Genomic DNA, 18,997 nt, shown 5'->3' on the forward strand with positions numbered 1-18,997 from the left:
AGGCAGGACACCTACGTTGCCTGGCAACCTATAGGGACCTGCCTGGATCCTCCTGCGGACTCTCCTGCTGGCCTCTTCAGAACAGAACATAAATTTATTTAACATCAAGGACACGCTACACCGTCGGCCAACAATGTATTCTCTAATTTATCTCTCGTCATAAATTATGTCTAGCCACGTTTTTCAATATAGCTCAGCAGAAGAAGCTGTAAAGGGAGCACTGATAACAGTGTTCACGCTGTGCCAAATAATATAATGCCAACAAAATTAACCTGCATACGAGTATCGGTTCTGAATATGAATCTTCTTATTAAAATTTCAGAAAGAAATTAAAATATAAATATGAAACACCCTTTTGTTGTGTGTTAAAATGCAAAGAATTAAGCGTGCAAAATTCTTCCCTCCTCAGTTTCATATCCATCTTATTTGAAGGTTTGGGGTCGTGGTTCCTCCTCCTGTGGCTTATTTCCGGGCTCTGTTCTGATGGAATGGGGTGAGGCTCCTTTAATACTTCCCAATTTGAATCGGCCTACCCTGAGGCTCTCAATTAATTTCTGTTTTCCCACATGGAAATCTGTCATTTTCACAAGACCAGCCCAGCATTTGAAATATTAAAAACAAAAGCACATTCCTAGCCATATAGTAGTAATATGCCAAGCAAAATAATATTCCCAGGACCTAGTACATGATATAACTTCAACCCAGTTGCTACTCGAAACAAAAGCTAGTGGTTCCAGGGAGTAGGAGGGTAGACAGAGAAATACAAGCAAAGGGAGTAAATCTTCATGTTAGCTCTGTCAGAATGCCAGTCAGCCTGTGGGGGTTGCCCGGAGCCCACACACTGTGAATGTGGACTTAATATTCAATTGTGAGAAATATCTTACTGGAAGGTTTATTATAATATTAGGTTGCCATATCCTGGGGAAGGATTCACCGATAGATCCTTCTATTTTTTTAATAGAAAAAAATACTTATTTTTGAGAGAGAGAGAGAGAGAGTACAAGAGGGGAGGGGCAGAGAGAGGGGGACACAGAATCTGAAGCAGGCTCCAGGCTCTGAGCTGTCAGCCCAGAGGCCGATGCGGGGCTCAAACCCATGAACTGTGAGATTGTGACCAGAGCCCAACTCAGACGCTTAACCAACTGAGCCACCCAGGCACCCCTGTAGTATAATTTGTTTCATGTTCCAAAGCTTTTCTACACTTTGTGTTAGGAGAAATAAAATTTCAGATTCAATAGAGATGTCCTCTTGCAACAAAATGATAGATTATTTTTATTTAGTATTTTTATTGTGGTGACGACTTCCTGTCTGGAAATGAACCAAGGTTCTGAAGCATCAAGGTCACCTATAGATTTCTCGGTTAGCATTTATAAATTTGTGACACAGAAAGAAGCTGACCTGCAAATCAGAAGGGCTGGATTCTACTTTTGGTCCTGCCAAAGAAACTTCTGGAACCAGGCCCTTAGCCTATAAACCTGGCCCTTCAAGGTGAACAAATTGGAAGAGAGAAGAGATTCAGGACTGGCTGGAATTAAATGTTAATACACATTTTGGGAAAACTCAGCCATTATAAATAAACAAGTGTTTATTATCTTTTAGTATTGTCACGTGTTTCTTCCCAGTAAAAGTGATAAAGTGCTTAAAACTGTGTGTGTGTGTGTGTGTGTGTGTGTGTGTGTGTGTGTCTGTGTGTGTGAGTTTAAAGAGCATAAGAGTGGATTGGGGCTCCTGAGTGGTTCAGTCGGTTAAGCGTCCAAGTTGGGCTCAAGTCATGATCTCATGGTTCATGAGTTCGAGCCCTGCATGGGGCTCTGTGCGGAGAGCTCAGAGCCTGGAGCCTGCTTCGGATTTTGTGTCTCCCTCTCTCTCTGACCCTTTCCTGCTCTCTCTCTGTCTCTCTCTCTCTCAAAAATAAATAAACATTGGGGCGCCTGGGTGGCGCAGTCGGTTAAGTGTCCGACTTCAGCCAGGTCACGATCTCACGGTCCGTGAGTTCGAGCCCCGCGTCGGGCTCTGGGCTGATGGCTCAGAGCCTGGAGCCTGTTTCCGATTCTGTGTCTCCCTCTCTCTCTGCCCCTCCCCCGTTCATGCTCTGTCTCTCTCTGTCCCAAAAAAAATAAATAAATGTTGATAAAAAAAAACATTTAAAAAATAAAATAAGAGCATAAGGGTGGAAATTGTAAAACATATGCCTATTTGAGCCCTTGCCTGCCAAAGGGGGATTTCATGCAAGAAAGTGAGGGTGTTTACATTTGGGAAGATGGGAAGCAATGAGTATGAATCCTTGAAGCCTGGAGAAAGAAAGAGGCGAATGGGTATGAAGAAGGCTGATGACATCATGGGCAGGGCTTAAAGAGTTGGGGGTAGCTCTCGTGTTTCCCAGTTAACAGAATATTTAAGATGATAGCAACCTTGCTATAATAGAAGTTATTAAGTTTGGAGATGTTTATATTAAAGAGATAAGGGAAAATCGAGCCGTTGTTTACATTTTATCCTTTAACATTTGACATGCTTATTATTTCAGATCAATTGTTGCTCATCTGGAAATGCCTTCAGTGTAACAAAGCTTGCTTGAAACTGGATTAGTGTCCTTTGGATTTTTATCCAGAGTGACTACTTCATTGCTTGTAAGGTATAATTACAACCTCACATTAGAGGTTTCTATACAGCAAACCACAAAGCATTGGTGATTGCATCTGTCACTGGAGCCCATTTAATATTTTCTAATAGCTCATTCCACACCCAGTGTGATGGTTATAGTTTCTATCTGGGGAACTTATTTTCAATTACCTGCTGATAGACAGGAACTCTAGGTAAGAAAAGGAAGAAAAGAATCATTGTATTATGAAAAATATTGTTTTACTCCTAAAATACTGCTTGCTTTCTTTTTCTTCTTCCATCCCTTTCCTCCCTCTGTCCCTTCCCTCCTCCCTCCCTCCCTCTCTCCCTCCTTCCCTCCCTGCTTCTTTCTTTCTTTCTTTCTTTCTTTCTTTCTTTCTTTCTTCTTCCTTCCTTCCTTCCTTCCTTCCTTCCTTCCTTCTTTCTCTCTTTCTCTCTTTCTCTCTTTCTGTTTCAGTGCATTATTTATTCTCTGCTTCCTTCCAAAAAGGATTTAAGGTGACTTACAAGAAAAGCCATAAACAACTGGTATGTAAAATACACAAAGAAAAACCAAAATCAAGAAAAGAATACATTAGTTACAAAATTGAACACTGTTTCTATAAATAAAATTTACCTGTTTTTTCCTTAACGTGATAAAACATAGAGATTAAAGGTGTCAAAACAAGTTACATTGATCTTATTATGAGAAAAGAAGAAATATGTTCTTTTCAACAGAGAGGAAAACTTATTACTGCCACCTGAATCTGAGTGAAAATTCTAACATGGGCTTTCTATAAGAGACAAAGATAAATCAATATTCCTTGTTTTGGAGAAAACACGAAGTAACATATTTAAACTTGATTGGGTTGCTTGTTTTATACTATCTTTTACAAAACTAAAGCTGATTCTTTCAGGAGCTAATAAATGATTCAAGTTCATAGTCTTCCAGACAGCTAATAATGCAAGAAGAATGGCCAGATCCTGAAGGAATGTGTACACTAGAAAAACCTTATAACTACACTTGACTACACATGAGAAAGATATTACTTTAAACATTACCCAATTTAGTGTGAGTTTTGGCGTTGATTGGCAGAAAATTGGAGGCTATACTCTACAAAAAGAAAGGGTATTGAGTTCTGATATTCTACATTAATCTGGACTTTCTTGAATTTTTTCCATTCTCCCTTCTCTCTAGATTCTTATGAACACAATTAAAAATTTTTTTAATGTTTGGTTTTGAGAGAGAGAGAGAGAGAAAGAGAGAGCGTGAGTGGGGGAGGGGCAGGGAGGGAGGGGGACACAGAATCAGAAGCAGGCTCCCAGGCTCCGAGCTGTCAGTACAGAGCCTGACGCGGTGCTCGAACCCACAAACCGTGAGATCATGACCTGAGCTGAAGTCCGAAGCTCAACTGACCGAGCCACCCAGGTGCCCCTGGATTTTTATGAACATGATTTTAACTGATACTATGAGAAAGAAACTTACGGAGATTTAAACAACTAAGAAATGCTTTAGGAAGGATGCTGGTTGGGAGAGAATTCATGCAGCATAAGAATCAGTTCAATGTCTGCTAAGTGGCTCTATTTATTATCTTTCATTATAAAACAGAGGAAACATGAAAACAGACATACAATGTATTTAAAAATCTAGTGAGGTTAAGTGGTAGGTCAATTCAGAGTACATTTAATTTCAATATCTTGGAAGCTGAAAATGAGAATTTGTTCTAAGAAATGGAGAATCAAACTTTGCCCAGCAAAGCTTTAGATTTTCTCATTTATTCTTCACAGAGAAGCCTCTCTTGTGAAATATATTCCAAAGGGCCGATTTTACATCCTTATTCCTCAGGCTGTAGATTAGTGGGTTCAGCGTGGGGGTAACAAGATTGTTCACTATCTGAATTATTGTGCCAAGCAAGGCGCTGGGATTGGGCTGTAGGTAGATGATGATTACCGGTCCATAAGCACAAAGAATTGCAGTGAGGTGGGCACTGCAGGTGGAGAAGGCTCTTTGCCTGCCCTCTGCTGAGCGAATTTTTGATATGGAGATCCCAATGCGAGTGTAGGAAACAAGGATGAGAAAAAAGCAAACGAGAGACAAAAGACCAACATTTGTAAAACCAACCCTCTGGGCTAGAGCTATATCACCACAGGCCAGAGGTAAGACGGCAGGTATATCACAGAAGTAGTAGCCCACCTGGTTAGAGTCACAGTAGGGCAACTGGAAGGTGAGGGAGGTTAGAATAATGGCGTGAACACAGCCACCCGTCCAGGTCCCTGTGGCCAAGATGGAGCAGACCCTGCGGTTCATGATGACCATGTATCTCAAAGGATAACATATGGCAACAAAGCGGTCATAGGCCATCACTGTGTACAGGAAACGCTCAGTGCAGCCCAGGAAGTGGTAGAAGAAGACCTGGGACACACAGCCCTGAAAAGAGATACCCTGACTCTGCCCTGAAAGGTATAACAGCATCTTGGGAACAGTGGTTGAAGAGAAGCCCAGGTCAAACATGGAGAGATTTCCCAAGAAAAAATACATAGGAGTGTGAAGCCGAGAGGAGGAGATGATAGCTGTGAGGATGAGTACATTTCCCAAGAGAGTACACAAATATAATGACAAGAACAGGAAAAAAAGGACAGTCTCTAGGCCCTCTGTCTCCGGGATTCCAAGCAGGATGAATTCAGTTACCGTTGTGTAATTTCTCATTTTTATGGAAGAATCAACTCTTGGGTGTCTGTGGAAAGAAATCTGTGGCTAAATTTAATATGTATATAAATGAGCTGTGTTTAAGTCAGTGAACTGGAAAAGGAGCCCAATGGTCTAGAAGAGTAGTGCTAGAATTGTCTTCATCTGCTCGCTTCTCTCCAAACTGGGCATCTCTCTGCAGTGCAGTTTCTATTTAAAGGTGCTCCTTGGGGCGCCGGGGTGGCTCAGTCCCTTAAGCGTCTGACTTCAGCTTAGGTCACGATCTCGCAGTCTGTGAGTTTGAGCCCCGCGTCGGGCTCTGGGCTGATGGCTCAGAGCCTGGAGCCTGCTTCGGATTCTGTGTTTCCCTCTCTCTCTGCCCCTGCCCCATTCATGCTCTGTCTCTCTCTGTCTCAAAAATAAATAAAACGTTAAAAAAAAAAAGGTGCCCCTTATTACAATATCACCAAGAAGCCTTACATGACCGGTCTCCTATCTTCCATTCTTTATGCACACTACTAAATTGCATTGATACTGGTGCTACTTTGCGATTCTAAAAGGACAAATATGAAGGCTCAATGTCTTTATGACAAACAAGGTCCAATTCAAGGTTCTTACATTGATCTAAGACAATCTGTTTACATTAACTCTCCCCAAAATCATTTATAAGCCATACATACAAAAGATACAGAGTCTTTTTTACATGGTCTCCCTAGGTAGAAGGTCAACAATGGGAAACTCTCCAAAAGAAGAGTCTGAGATAGCTCTTAATGAACAAAAGATTATATTTAACAGGGTTCACATCCTCTGGATTTTAGAGCAATCGAGTAACTGGTAGCCTCCATTTCAGTCTCCAAGGTCTATCTCATCTAACCAGACCCAAGCTAAGCAATAGCCTCATTTCATGGCAGTAGAAGACACAGGGGTAGTAGAGGTTCCTCTCCAACTTCCATGTTTAAAAAAAAAAAACAACTTATATCTTTTCAACTTGTTTTAACTTTTCCAATACAGTGATATCCTTAAATTATAGATCAACTCATGAATGCTATTCCCTTAGATCTTTATCTATCTATCAATCACTTAAAAAAATTTTTTTTTTTTTGATGATTGTGAAGGGAAGGAGACAGTGAGATCTAAAATAAGAGAAGTGAAGGGCAAACTTTGGGCACTTACATGGCAAACAGGGAGCAAAACTGGCTGGTTCTATTGAATGCTGTTTTCCTTTCCTTCTCCAGCAGAAGGAAAGAGCCCTCCCCTGCTAAATTCCCATCTTTCTGTAGGTTATCCTGAATTCTTCTCTTTTCAGTCACTTTTTCATAGAATGTCACAAATCTAAATGCACTTTAACTCCCTCACAGAAATTTCCTCTCTGACTCCAGAAACTGTGATCATTCCCAAACGCAGGAGATTTTAAATACCTTTGTCTTCCTTTGGGTATTAACCCCCCAAGTCAGGGATCCTATTGAGTAAGAGAGCAGTTAATTACTTGGTCTAATTGGACCTTAGAAATGAGAGAGAGGGGGTGGGGAGGGAAGAAAAGTGATTAAAGAGGAAATCTTTTATGATTTCTGTTGTAAAATATACTTCAGTGGAATAATAATTAAATTCATTTGGTGCCAATATCACATATTTTGTATGCATATTTATGTATTTACTATTCTTTTATATGTATGTGTTATTTTAATACACATTCTGTTATTTTACTGCACTGCCTGATAGGATTGACTTATTGAATGCAACAGGAACTGGGGTAGCCCAGAGAATTAAACAAATGAGTACAAAATGTAACTCACAGAAAGTTGGGAACTAGGGCAGCTCCGGGGCCCACAGCAGTAAAAATTTTGGAGCTGTCACAGGGCACTGCCACCAGATAACTCAGCCTCAGCTGCCTTTTGCTTCCACGTGCCTCAGCTCCAGATTCAAGTCTGATTTTCTTGGTTGGGTCACACGCCTAGCTCTGTGGTCACGGTACAGGGTACAGTGGAATTGGGCAGTTCTCCAAAGGGTAGTGGAAAAGCTTATTGCCAGGAAAAAGGGGGAAGAAGAATGTAAGAGGCCAAGAGAAAGTTCAGCTATTACTGGAAGCATCTGTCTTATATCACTTGGCATCTGTTTAAGCTTCCAAGTTAAATTCCTTGTGTACTTAAGAGTATTTTTGGGGGGGGGGCGGGGGATGGCTTATCAAATTCTTTGCTAAATGCGCTCATTCATTTGCTTATTTATGCATACATGGATTCATTTGTTCCAACAAATACCAATTATGACAGGAAGAGCATCCATTATTTGCCAGGAGAGCCAGAAAGGTCAGGGAAGGGGTGGCTAGACATAGCCCCTCTGCTCAAAATACTTAAGAGTCTGAGAGGCAAAGAGTCTTATTTTAACCTCATAAAACTCTGATGAAGTCTTCTATAGATGAAGAAAATGAAGATCCAAGAACAACTCATGGAGCTTACTCTGAAAGGAACTGGGGGGCACCGGGGTGGCTCAGTCAGTTAAGTGTCCGACTCTTGGTTTCAGCTCAAGTCACAATCTCATGGTTCATGAGATTTTTTTTAAATTAATTAATTAATTAATTAATTGAAATTTATTGTCAAATTGGTTTCCATGAAACACCCAGTGCTCATCCCAACAAGTGCCCTCCTCAATACCCATCACCCACCCTCCCCTCCTCCCACCCTCCATCAACCCTCAGTTTGTTCTCAGTTTTTAAGAGTCTCTTATGCTTTGGCTCTCTCCCACTCTAACCTCTTTTTTTTTTTTTTCCTTCCCCTCCCCCATGGGTTTCTGTTAAGTTTCTCAGGATCCACATAAGAGTGAAAACATATGGTATCTGTCTTTCTCTGTATGGCTTACTTCACTTAGCATCACACTCTCCACTTCCATCCACGTTGCCACAAAGGGCCATATTTCATTCTTTCTCATTGCCACGTAGTACTCCTTTGTGTATATAAACCACAATTTCTTTATCCATTCATCATTTGATGGACATTTAGGCTCTTTCCATAATTTGGCTATTGTTGAGAGTGCTGCTATAAACATTGGGGTACAAGTGCCCCTATGCATCAGTACTCCTGTATCCCTTGGGTAAATTCCCAGCAGTGCTATTGCTGGGTCATAGGGTAGGTCTATTTTTAATTTTTTGAGGAACCTCCACACTGTTTTCCAGAGTGGCTGCACCAATTTGCATTCCCACCAACAGTGCAAGAGGGTTCCCATTTCTCCACATCCTCTCCAGCATCTATAGTCTCCTGATTTGTTCATTTTTGTCACTCTGACCGGCGTGAGGTGATATCTGAGTGTGGTTTTGATTTGTATTTCCCTGATGAGGAGCGACGTTGAGCATCTTTTCATGTGCCTGTTGGCCATCTGGATATCTTCTTTAGAGAAGTGTCTGTTCATGTTTTCTGCCCATTTCTTCACTGGATTATTTGTTTTTTGGGTGTGGAGTTTGGTGAGCTCTTTATAGATTTTGGATACTAGCCCTTCATGGTTCATGAGATTAAGCCCCACGTCAGGCTCTGTCTGCACTGACAGTGCAGAGCCTGCTTGGAATTCTCTCTCTCTCTCTCTCTCTCTCTCTCTCTCTGCCTCTCCTCTGCTCTCTCTTTCTGTCTCTCAAAATAAATACACAAATTTTGAAAGGAACTGGGATTTGGCCTATTCTCTAGGACTTTTGGCCTTAGAGATTTCAGTGTTTAAGGAGTGTTTAGGTAGATCTACTACACCTCTGGAATTTTGGTATAAAAAGTAAACTTAATGTTTTTGTTGCACATGATAAAAGGATGTAAAAGCTCATAATTCTACCATTTTATTTGTTCTTGTCTTTAATGTTTTGAAGACAAAATAGTCTGTACAAATAAAAAAGATGGTAAATACACTTTTGAGTAGAAAGTGAAATACCGTTACATTTACCTTGGTCTGGTAACAATTTATTCGGGGAAGATACGTGTCATGGACCATCTTTAGTCCATGATTTAGAATTATCCAACCTGATTTAGAATTAAGGTGACATGTGCTACATGTAATATCATGGTCACAGTGAAAATACAAATGGTCTACGTTCCCAAAAGGTCAGCCGTTTTCAGCTATGATACTTATTACAGGACAGTGATGAGATCTCAGTAGGGTAGACTTTAATAAAATAACTCTGAAAGTTTTCTTATTTTTGTTTACACTTTCCTCCAGAAACTGCAAAGATGTTCCAGAATTATCATAAGCAACAAAGGTACAACTGCAAGTTATTTTTATCTGCATTGTTAAGCAAATGGTTTGGTTTTTAGAATAATATATTGTCATTTAAGTCACTAAGTTTAGTGGTTGTATTTTGGGTAGCAATAAATAACGGAAACATTAATTTTTGGCATTGAGACTGAACCTGTAAAGGTAGCTTTCATTCAGTCTTTGTTTTGTTTTTTGTTTTTTAAATTTTTATTTGAATTCCAGTTGGTTTCAGGTGTACAGTATAGTAATTCAGCACTTGTTCATCGCAAGTGTCCTCTTTAATCCCCATTACCAATTTAACCCATCTCCCCACCCACCTCCCCTCTGGTAAACATCAGTGTGTTCTCTATAGTTAAGAGTCTGTTCCTTGATTTGTCTCTCTCTCTTATTTTTTCCCTTTTCTTGTTTATTTTTTTCTTAAATTCCACATGTGAGTGAGATCATATGGTACTTGTATTTCTCTGACTGGCTTATTTCACTTAGCATTATATTCTCCAGCTCCATCCATGTCATTGCAAATAGCAAGATTTTACTCTTTTTTATGGCTGAGTAATATTCCATTTGTGTGTGTGTGTGTGTGTGTGTGTGTGTGTGTGTGTATCTCACATCTTCTTTACCCATTTATTTATTAATGGACACTTGGGTTGCTTCCATATCTTGGTTATTGTAAATAAAGCTGCTATGAACACAAGGGTCAGTCATTCTTTTTTTTTTTTTTTAAATCTTCACTGACCTGCAATCAACAAATAAAAATTGTATATATTTAAGTTGTATGATCAGATGTTTTGATGTACATATACATTGTAAAATGATCACCACAAAGCTAATCAACATATCCATCACCTCTCTCTTTCTTCCTTTCCTCTTTTCTCTCTCTCTTTTCTTTCTTTCTTTCTTTCTTTCTTTCTTTCTTTCTTTCTTTTTTCTCTCTTTCTTTCTTTCTGTTTGTGGCAAGAACGTTTAAAACCTACATCTTAGCAAATTTCAAGTATTCAATACAGGATTGTTAATTACAGTCATTATGCTGTACAATACATTTCTAGAACTTCTTCATCTCATTGGGGCACCTTGGTGGCTCAGTCCAGTAAGCATCCAACTCTTGATTTTGGCTCAGGTCTTTATCTCATGGTTCTCAAGCCCGGTGTCCACCTCTGCCCCAGCAGTGTGGAGTCTACTTGGGATTCTCTTTCTCTCTCTCTCTCTGCCTCTCCTCCACTTGTATGCTCTCTCTCTCTCAAAACAAACAAACAAACAAACAAACAAACATTAAAGTAAGAAAGACTCTCTCTCTCTCTCTCCCTTTGTCCCTCTCCACCGCTTGTGTGCTCTTTCTCTACAATGAAAAAAAAAAGCAAGCAAAAATAATAGTAAAAAAAATCTAAACTAAACAAGAAGCTGAGACAAGAAAGGGTTGACAGAGGAAAGAAAGCCATGTAAAAAAATTAGAAGTTTCAATGAAGTCATTTATTCACTCCTGAAAAATTAAGAAGCAGCTGCCATGATGTGCTAAAATCGCTATGTTCTGGTGAACAGGAATTGGCCTTGGTCTCTGCCCTCAAAGAGCTTACGGTCTAGTAAAAGAAGAAAGGCATTAATCAAACAATCATACATATAAGTTATAAATATTTAAGGTGGCAAATTCTAGGAAGAAAAGTTCAATGGGTTGAAAAATTCTAAAGGAGAGTGTTTGTGTTCACCCATGTCCCTCCTTCCTATCAGTAAATGGGTGTGCACATCATGATTTGTAGCTAGGTACTGTTCCCTGAAGGTCCAGATGGATGTCCCTGGGAAAATGTTATCTGATCTTCCACCTGAAGAGCGAGTAAGAGTGCAGGAAGGGGAAGGCACAGCATGGTGGAGGCCGGGATAGAGCATGTGCAAAAGCTTTGGAAGGGGGACACAGCCCATTTGAAGAACTCAAGGAAAGAGGAAAATAGTTGTGAGGTAAAGCTTGAGAAGCCAAACAGCAATTACTCAGGGCCCAGCCGGTCACTGTAAAGGTAATGGTCTCTCTATGAGGGGCTTTAAGAAATGCTAAGATGGGGGCACCTGGGTGGTTCAGTCAGTTGGAAGTCAGACTTCAGCTGAGGTAGTGATCTCACAGTTCATGAGTTCGAGCCCCCAGTGGGGCTGGCTGCTGTCAGCCTGTCAGCATGGAGCCTGCTTCAGATCCTCTGCCCTCCTCTTTCTCTGCCCCCCCCCCACTCACATTCTCTCTATCTCAAAAAATAAATAAAACATTAAAAACAAAAACCCAAAGAGGGTCTTCGGCAGCATTACATTTGAGTATATTATGGGAGAGAGGGAATAAGAAGAGATAGTTCTAGCTGTCAGAGGGAGCTAGAATACACCGAGGAAGATAAATAAGGAAGATCCTTGCACTATAGAATTTGAGATACGTGGTCAGGAAAAAAGGAGAAAAGCCAGTCACAAAGTCAGAGAGATGCTACTGAGAACGTATGTGGATTAATGCCCTGCTTTAGCCTAATCTGATGACGTTAGAACAGAACTTCATTTTTTGCCTGTACCTGAATGTACCCTGAGAACCAGACTTTGATTCTGATCATCATCAGGTAAAGCACCACCCCCCCGACCCCCACCATAGGTATCTTCTGGGAACACTCAGAAGATTAGAATCAACAGAGGATAGTGACTAATGAGGATGAGAAAAATAGAACCACACTCTATGGGATTAGAACATTTTATTACAGATTAGTTGGGGCACAATTTATAAACAACATAATACACGTTACACCATTGGTTTTAGAAATGAATGTCTAGTTTTTCCTCAAAAGTAATTGTTCTTTTTTTTCCCCTTAAAATTTCTGGCTTGGATAATTAACCTCCTTTGATCCCATAATGAGGTCTTTTCTTTTTTTATCTGTTTTCTCTTGAAAATAGCTCTTTTAAAAAATAAATGTCACAATCTCGTTGCAAAATCATGAGAGTGATGCAGAAGCATAAAGAAGAAAGTGAAAATAACTCAAAATTGGATTACCCATTTTTAATACTTGGGTGAACACTCTTTCATCCATTTACACACAGATAATTTATATGAAGATAAAAAAATAAGGTGTAAGTATTCACAATCTGTTTGTTGCTTCCATCTGCTATATGGAAGCCTTTGTCATATTCCCCGAGCCTTTGTTTTATAAAACCCGTGTATTGGGTAAGGGGAGGGCTAGAGAAGCTAGGAAGGAAAGATTCATGAAAGAAAAGGCACAGCGTGACTTATGGAAAATAAAAGGAAGAGTCACAGGTGGCTAAGAGAAGGGATTTTCGGGGGGCTTGAAGACAGGAATAAGAAATGATGTGGGGTAGCTCTCATACATCAGAAATATTAAAAGGAAAAAAGCAAGAGTAAGATTTTTGGGGGGATGTGTGTGTGTGTGTGTGTGTGTGTGTACAAGGTCAAACATTTATTTTCCCAGTTTCTGCAAAATTGCTAGATTGTGTACAGCTGTGTGAGGATGTGAGCTAGAATCCCAGTTTTATCCACAAGCAAACTGTGTGACTTAGGGAAACTTACTTGACATCCCTAAACCTTGTTTCATCTTCTGTGAAATGGTCTCCGCATTCTTAACGTAGATAAGGTAGAGAATGTATATAAAGGAATTGCATAGTGCTAGGTAAGGGTTAAGGACTCAGGGAATAGTGACTACAGGCACATCCCCTGAAGGACAACTTAGGCTACATGTCTTCTCTGCCCACACCAAACTGAGATGTTAAACAATCAAACTGTGATTTGAGAGGGTTCAGAAGTGTATGTAGTTACAAGACAAGGGAGAGAACTAGCAAACTCAAAAACCACAGGAAATGTGAAAAAAGGATAAGCAGATGTAGTTTTCAATTGTGGTAAACTACACACTGCATAAAATTTGCTATCTTTACCCTTTTTAAAATTTTTAAAAATGTTTTATTTATTTTTGAGAGAGAGAGAGAGAGAGAGTACGAGTAGGGCAGGGGCAGAGAGAGAGGGAGATACAGAATCCAAAGGAGGCTCCAGGCTGTGAGCTGTCAGCACAGAGCCCAACGTGGGGCTTGAACTCGTGAACCGTGAGATCATGACCTGAGCTGAAGTCGGACGTTTCACTGACTGAGATTCCCAGGCACCCCATCTTTACCGTTTTTAAGTGCAGTTCAGTAGTGTTAAGTATTTTTGTACTGGTGCGCCATCAATCTCCAGAACTTTTTGCAAAACTTGGTGTCAACCTGAGACTCTATATCCATTAAACAATTACCCATTTTCCCCTCTCCCAGCCTTTGGAAACCACCATTCTCTTTTCTTTTTCTATTGATTTGACTACTCTAAATACCTCGTATAACTGGAATCACATGGTATTTGCCTTTCTGTGACTGGCGTATTTCACTTAAAATAATGTTCTCAAAGTTTATCCAGGCTGTAGCACATGTCAGAATTTCCTTGTTTGTTCAGTCTGAACAATATTCCATGTATGTATATATCACGTTGTGTTTATCCATTCACCATCGGAATCCTTATACTGCACCTTAAGTCATTTATCTACACTTAAATGGGCTTCATTCTGTCCTTTTTGTTTTATGCCTTTTGTAAGGGCAGTAATATATTTCTTTATTTAGGATTTTCACTTTTTTTTTTTTTTTTTTTGCTTTGTTTTAATGCTTTTGAGTAGGATGGGAAGCTTTGTGAATAAGAATGGGATATAAAAACTTCAAATCACCAAAATGTCATGAAAACTAAGGGATGTTGTGCCTGTGAGATCTCCAGCAAATAACACCCTTCTTTCTCCTTAGATTCTGGAAAAAAAATTGAAAAATAATGATCAACTCCAGTATTATTGGAGACCAAGCTAGAAAATGGAACTTGGTGGGAGAACCAGATGATCTTGGTGATTGAACCTCATAATTAGGCCTTCTTCTCCTCAAACAACACAGGACAGGAAGAAGGCTTTCCCCACCTTTTCACACTAAGGAGTAACATTGGCAGGATGGGGTAGAAGGAAAACCAGAACAATAGGAGTTCATAGGAGTTAATAGGAGTTAATAGTTTTTAGGAGTTAATAGACCCAAGCCCAGCTTGGGTCTAGGCCTGGCTTTACCACGTAACTAGATGTGTTACAAAGGGCAAGACAACGGTTGCTATTTCTCAGCGCCACTATCTGCATACGGGAGAATGGATAGTGACAGAATAAAGAGAGATAATAGTAAAGTCAACATGTGAACATGACCTATACCAGGGAATATTTTCCCAGTTATTTATCGAACATTTTCTATGCATCATGAGCACCGGAGAGAGGTAATAAGGATGAGCAAATTGCCAAGCAGGACTTTTAGGGAGTCATGTAAAAAAGGGATTAAGAGTAGGGGCTTTGAGTTACCTGGATCTGAGTTCGAGGTCTGCTTTACTGCTTATTGTGCAAACTTGAGTCCACTACTTGAGGTCTCTAATCCTCAAAACCTTTTTTTTTTTTTCTTTCTATACCATGGGAAATTTACTGTATGGGGTGATGTGAAGATTAGATAAGATAATACTGTGAAATGCTCATCATGGTGCCTGCAGAGCAGATCATGCTCAACATGTGTCATTACTATTCTTAGCAACATGGAGGAACTGAAAATGTTTATAGGCAGAAAAGAGGAACATTCCAAATGCAGCAAGAGAAATTAAGTGAAGGGTGATTTAGCCTGGAGATGGACTATTGAGGGGTGCTTCTTGGACCACCACCGATCCTCACTATCCTCAACAAGACAAACTTGGTTGCATTATGAAGATAAGAAGTCTGTCTCCAGCTGCTTGCTATGCCCCATGGATTCCTTACCCAGGAATAAGGCACTGAGGATAATATTAGGGGGATAATTTTTGGGGCCCCAAGTGTTACAGAGACATGCACAGAAAATCTTGTTAGGGAAACAAAATATAACACTTTCAAGGAAGCATTTTCTATTATCTTCTTATTTATTTAAGAGGAGGAAATAAGTAGATGATGTTGAGACAAAAATTTCCAAAATCCATTTAAGAAACCCATAGTTTATGCCAGAGAAATAAATACTACATTGTAGAACACTCTTTTCAGGGATCTTTTCACTTCCCTGTTTCTTAAGGAATAGATTAACGAGTTCAGCATGGGTGAGACAATATTATTTAATATTTGCACCACAGCACCAAGCAAGGGGTTGGGTGAGGGCTGCAGATAGATGATGATTACAGGTCCATAGGCACAGAGGATTGCAGTGAGGTGGGCACTGCAGGTAGAGAAAGCTTTCTGCCCGCCCTCTGCTGATCGGATTCTCAGAATGGCAATCCCAATGCGTGTGTAGGAGATACAGACACTGAACCAAAGCATTAAAGCCAGAAAACCAACATTAGTGGAGCCCACTTTCTGGGCCAGGGAGCTGTCAGTACAAGCCAGGGGTAAGACAGCAGGAATGTCACAGAAGTACTCTACCCGGTTGGAGCCACAGTAGGTTAACTGAAAGGTGAAGGAGGTCAGGATGGTGGCGTGGAGACAACCCGCCAGCCAGGCTGCCATGACTAAGCTGACACAGACCTCAGTGGGTGACAGATGGCCACAAAGCGGTCATAGGCCATCACAGAATAGAGACAACCTTCGCTAGACCCCAGGAAATGGTAGAAGAGCTGTGCAGCACAGCCCTTATAAGAAAGGGCTTGGCTCTGGCCAGAGAGATAAAATAGCATCTTGGGACAGGTTACAGATGGGAACAACGTGTCGAAAATAGATAGGCGTCCCAGAAAGAAATACATGGGGGTGTGAAGGGTAGAGGAAGAAACAATTGCTGTAAGGATGAGTAAATTGCCAAGCAGGGTGAAGAGATAAGCAAATGAGAAGATGACAAATAGCACAGTCTCCAGTCCCTCTGTCTGAGGTATTCCCAGTAGAATAAACTCATGGAACTCTGTGTGATTCCTCATGTTCCCGGAGCAGAGGTCTGGATAGAGATAAGACGGTGAAAGCATGAATGTGGAGAATGACTCGAGGCAGACACGATACCAGGACATTCATCACCATCAATCTTTGTTTATTTAAACATTTTTTTTAAAGGATTTCATTTTTAAGTAATCTCTACACCTAATATGGGGCTCAAACTTACAACCCCGAGATCAAGACTCACATGCTTTACTGACTGAGCCAGCCGGGTTCCCCAAGTTTTGTTTAAACATAAATACGATGCTGAAATTAAGAATTAGGCTTCTGCCAAAGACATTTAGAGGACAGTGAAGCAAATAGAGTGTATGCTTTTATGTCACGGGATGTCATCTTCCTTAATGAACATGGATACAATGCGATACGAAACATTACTATGGTGAAATACTGGATGGGCTAAGAGAACAAAGAGCTCAATATTGAACAGATGAACATAATTTAACTAACATCCACAGTCAATTGTACAATAACACATGCCCTAAAATAGACTAACCTGGAAGCCACTTCCTCCTGATTTCTTTTCAGAACATGTCTACAGTTAATCAAAGACACGGTCAAATACCCTAAATATTCATCAAAGGTTAATGTGGGCACCCACACCTTTGATGACAATAATAGATTGCAATTCAGTGCGATGTGCATTAGAATTTGAATTGTATTAGTATTATTCTAATTGAATACATTCCATAGTTTGAGAATTTTCTTATTTAGCAATGTTCATTTGACTGAAAAGAAACTATTAGTGATAAATCTGGATGTGATCCTGGGGTTTTAAATTGTCTAAAGATTAGTAGCTAAGTTGTATTATGTAGAAGGTAGGTTTTAGTAAAGTTACATCACCCATAAAGATGTAGATACGGATATTTAATCTTTGCTAACAACTGGAATTTTTGACTCCTTAGTGCAACAAAAGGATTTCAATTCTGCAACTGTTTTTGTGTTTTCTGCTTTTTAAAATTTTTAATTTTTTTTCTGGTAAGAAAACTTACAATGGGATCTACTTTCTTAACAGATTTTTAAGTGTACAATACAGTATTATTAACTGTAAGCATGATGTTGTACAGCAGATATCTAGAGTTTATTCATCTTGCCTTACTGAAACTCTATACCCTTGGTTCTGTCCCCATTTTCTCTCTCATCCTTACCCCTGGCAACCACCATTCTGCACTCTGCTTCTATGTGTGTAACTATTTGGGTTATTTTAAAGGAAAAAGTCACAGAACAGAATATGTTGAGAATAGGAATTGCCACCAGGGTGTGCTGTGGTCAGCTGTCACAAGGCTAGGATTCAAAGGTGCTTGTGAATTGTCCATAAGGCATGCATGATACTCTGACTTTCAGTTTTGGCTTTCGTGATTCAATGGAGATCCGAAGTATATGAAAATTGTCTAATTATAATTTCCTGACTTCCAATTATAATTCCTGATTGATTTCTTCAATCGTCTTCTATAATTAAAAGTTACTAATTGATAATTTTATCTTCTAAGAAAAATTGGAAGTGGTAAGATAGGTTAATACTATTCATATATACAAAAGAAATTCCAAAGGAACTGAATTTAGGTTCTATTAGACTGTAAATCCCCTGAGAGTAAGCATCATAATTTGTCATTAAATCCACAATACTTATCACAGTGCTAGTAAAGAGTTGGCATTTAAATATTTGTTAGATAAGTAACTGAATGAAAAGTTGGAAATTATTTTATAGACATACTTCGAGTATAAGTTCCATGAAGAGACTGTGTCTATTCTTGTTCAGCACTATATCTCTAGAACTTAGAAAACAGTAACATCCAGGAAGTGTGTTTATTTGAATAGGATTTTAGAATGCTCTGAAATGATTCCTTTTGTTTTTAGACTACTTTAGGCCTTTTTTTATTAATCCTGGAAAGCAATGGCTATAGTGAGCCTCCTGTTAGCTTGAGAGTCCATGCCTAATGAAAGGAATTTAGGTGCACATCAAAATGTAGGGTATCTAATTCCTGAACTAGAAGAGATAAGATGAGCCTTGAATATCTTCATAATTGCTGGTGACTCATTATTGTCTCTTGTTGGGGGGAAAAGCATGTACTTGACAGGTGGAAGGGAGAACTAAGGAAGAATGGACCTTCCTGAAGAGAAGGAAAAGGAATAAGTTATGATTGGTGGTGCATTTCTATCAGTGAATAGGAAGAGGGGAAAGTGAGGAGGTGGCCATACTCTTTTCTTTGATTTTTTTTTAATGTTTATTGTTTATTTTTGAGAGGAAGAGACAGAGAATGAGTGGGGTAGGGGTGGCGGGGTGGGGGGGGGACACAGAATCCAAATCAGGCTCCAGGCTCTGAGCTGTCAGCACAGAGCCTGAGATGGGGCTCAAACCCACCAACCTGAGCCAAAGTCAGACACTTAACCAGCTGAACCACCCAGGCGCCCCATACTCATTGCTTTGAAAAGGAATGGTGTGATGTTGCACACATCATTTTTTGTTTCCCATTGGCCAGAACTCGGTCATAATGTCACACCTCGCTTTAAGGGAGGCTAGGAAATGTCTTTATTCTGAAAGACCATAGGCTTGGTTAAACTTGGGCTAAAC

General features: G+C 39.9%; 2 protein-coding genes across 2 annotated transcripts; both read right to left on the bottom strand.

The window, feature by feature from the left end:
• Positions 1-4,369: 4,369 nt before the first annotated feature.
• LOC115526549 (putative olfactory receptor 10D4) lies at positions 4,370-5,308 on the bottom strand. Its single transcript, XM_030333958.1, has one exon. It carries the CDS (start codon positions 5,303-5,305, stop codon positions 4,370-4,372), a length of 936 nt encoding a protein of 311 aa, XP_030189818.1. The 5' UTR covers positions 5,306-5,308.
• A 10,205-nt stretch (positions 5,309-15,513) lies between these two features.
• On the bottom strand, positions 15,514-16,421 carry LOC115526201 (olfactory receptor 148-like). Its single transcript, XM_030333683.1, is given in 2 exon segments — positions 15,514-16,031; positions 16,034-16,421. Coding segments are annotated over 2 exon segments (900 nt in total). The 5' UTR covers positions 16,416-16,421.
• Positions 16,422-18,997: the final 2,576 nt, after the last annotated feature.

This window comes from Lynx canadensis, chromosome D1, assembly GCF_007474595.2.
Source record: "Lynx canadensis isolate LIC74 chromosome D1, mLynCan4.pri.v2, whole genome shotgun sequence".
Lineage (NCBI taxonomy): Eukaryota > Metazoa > Chordata > Mammalia > Carnivora > Felidae > Lynx > Lynx canadensis.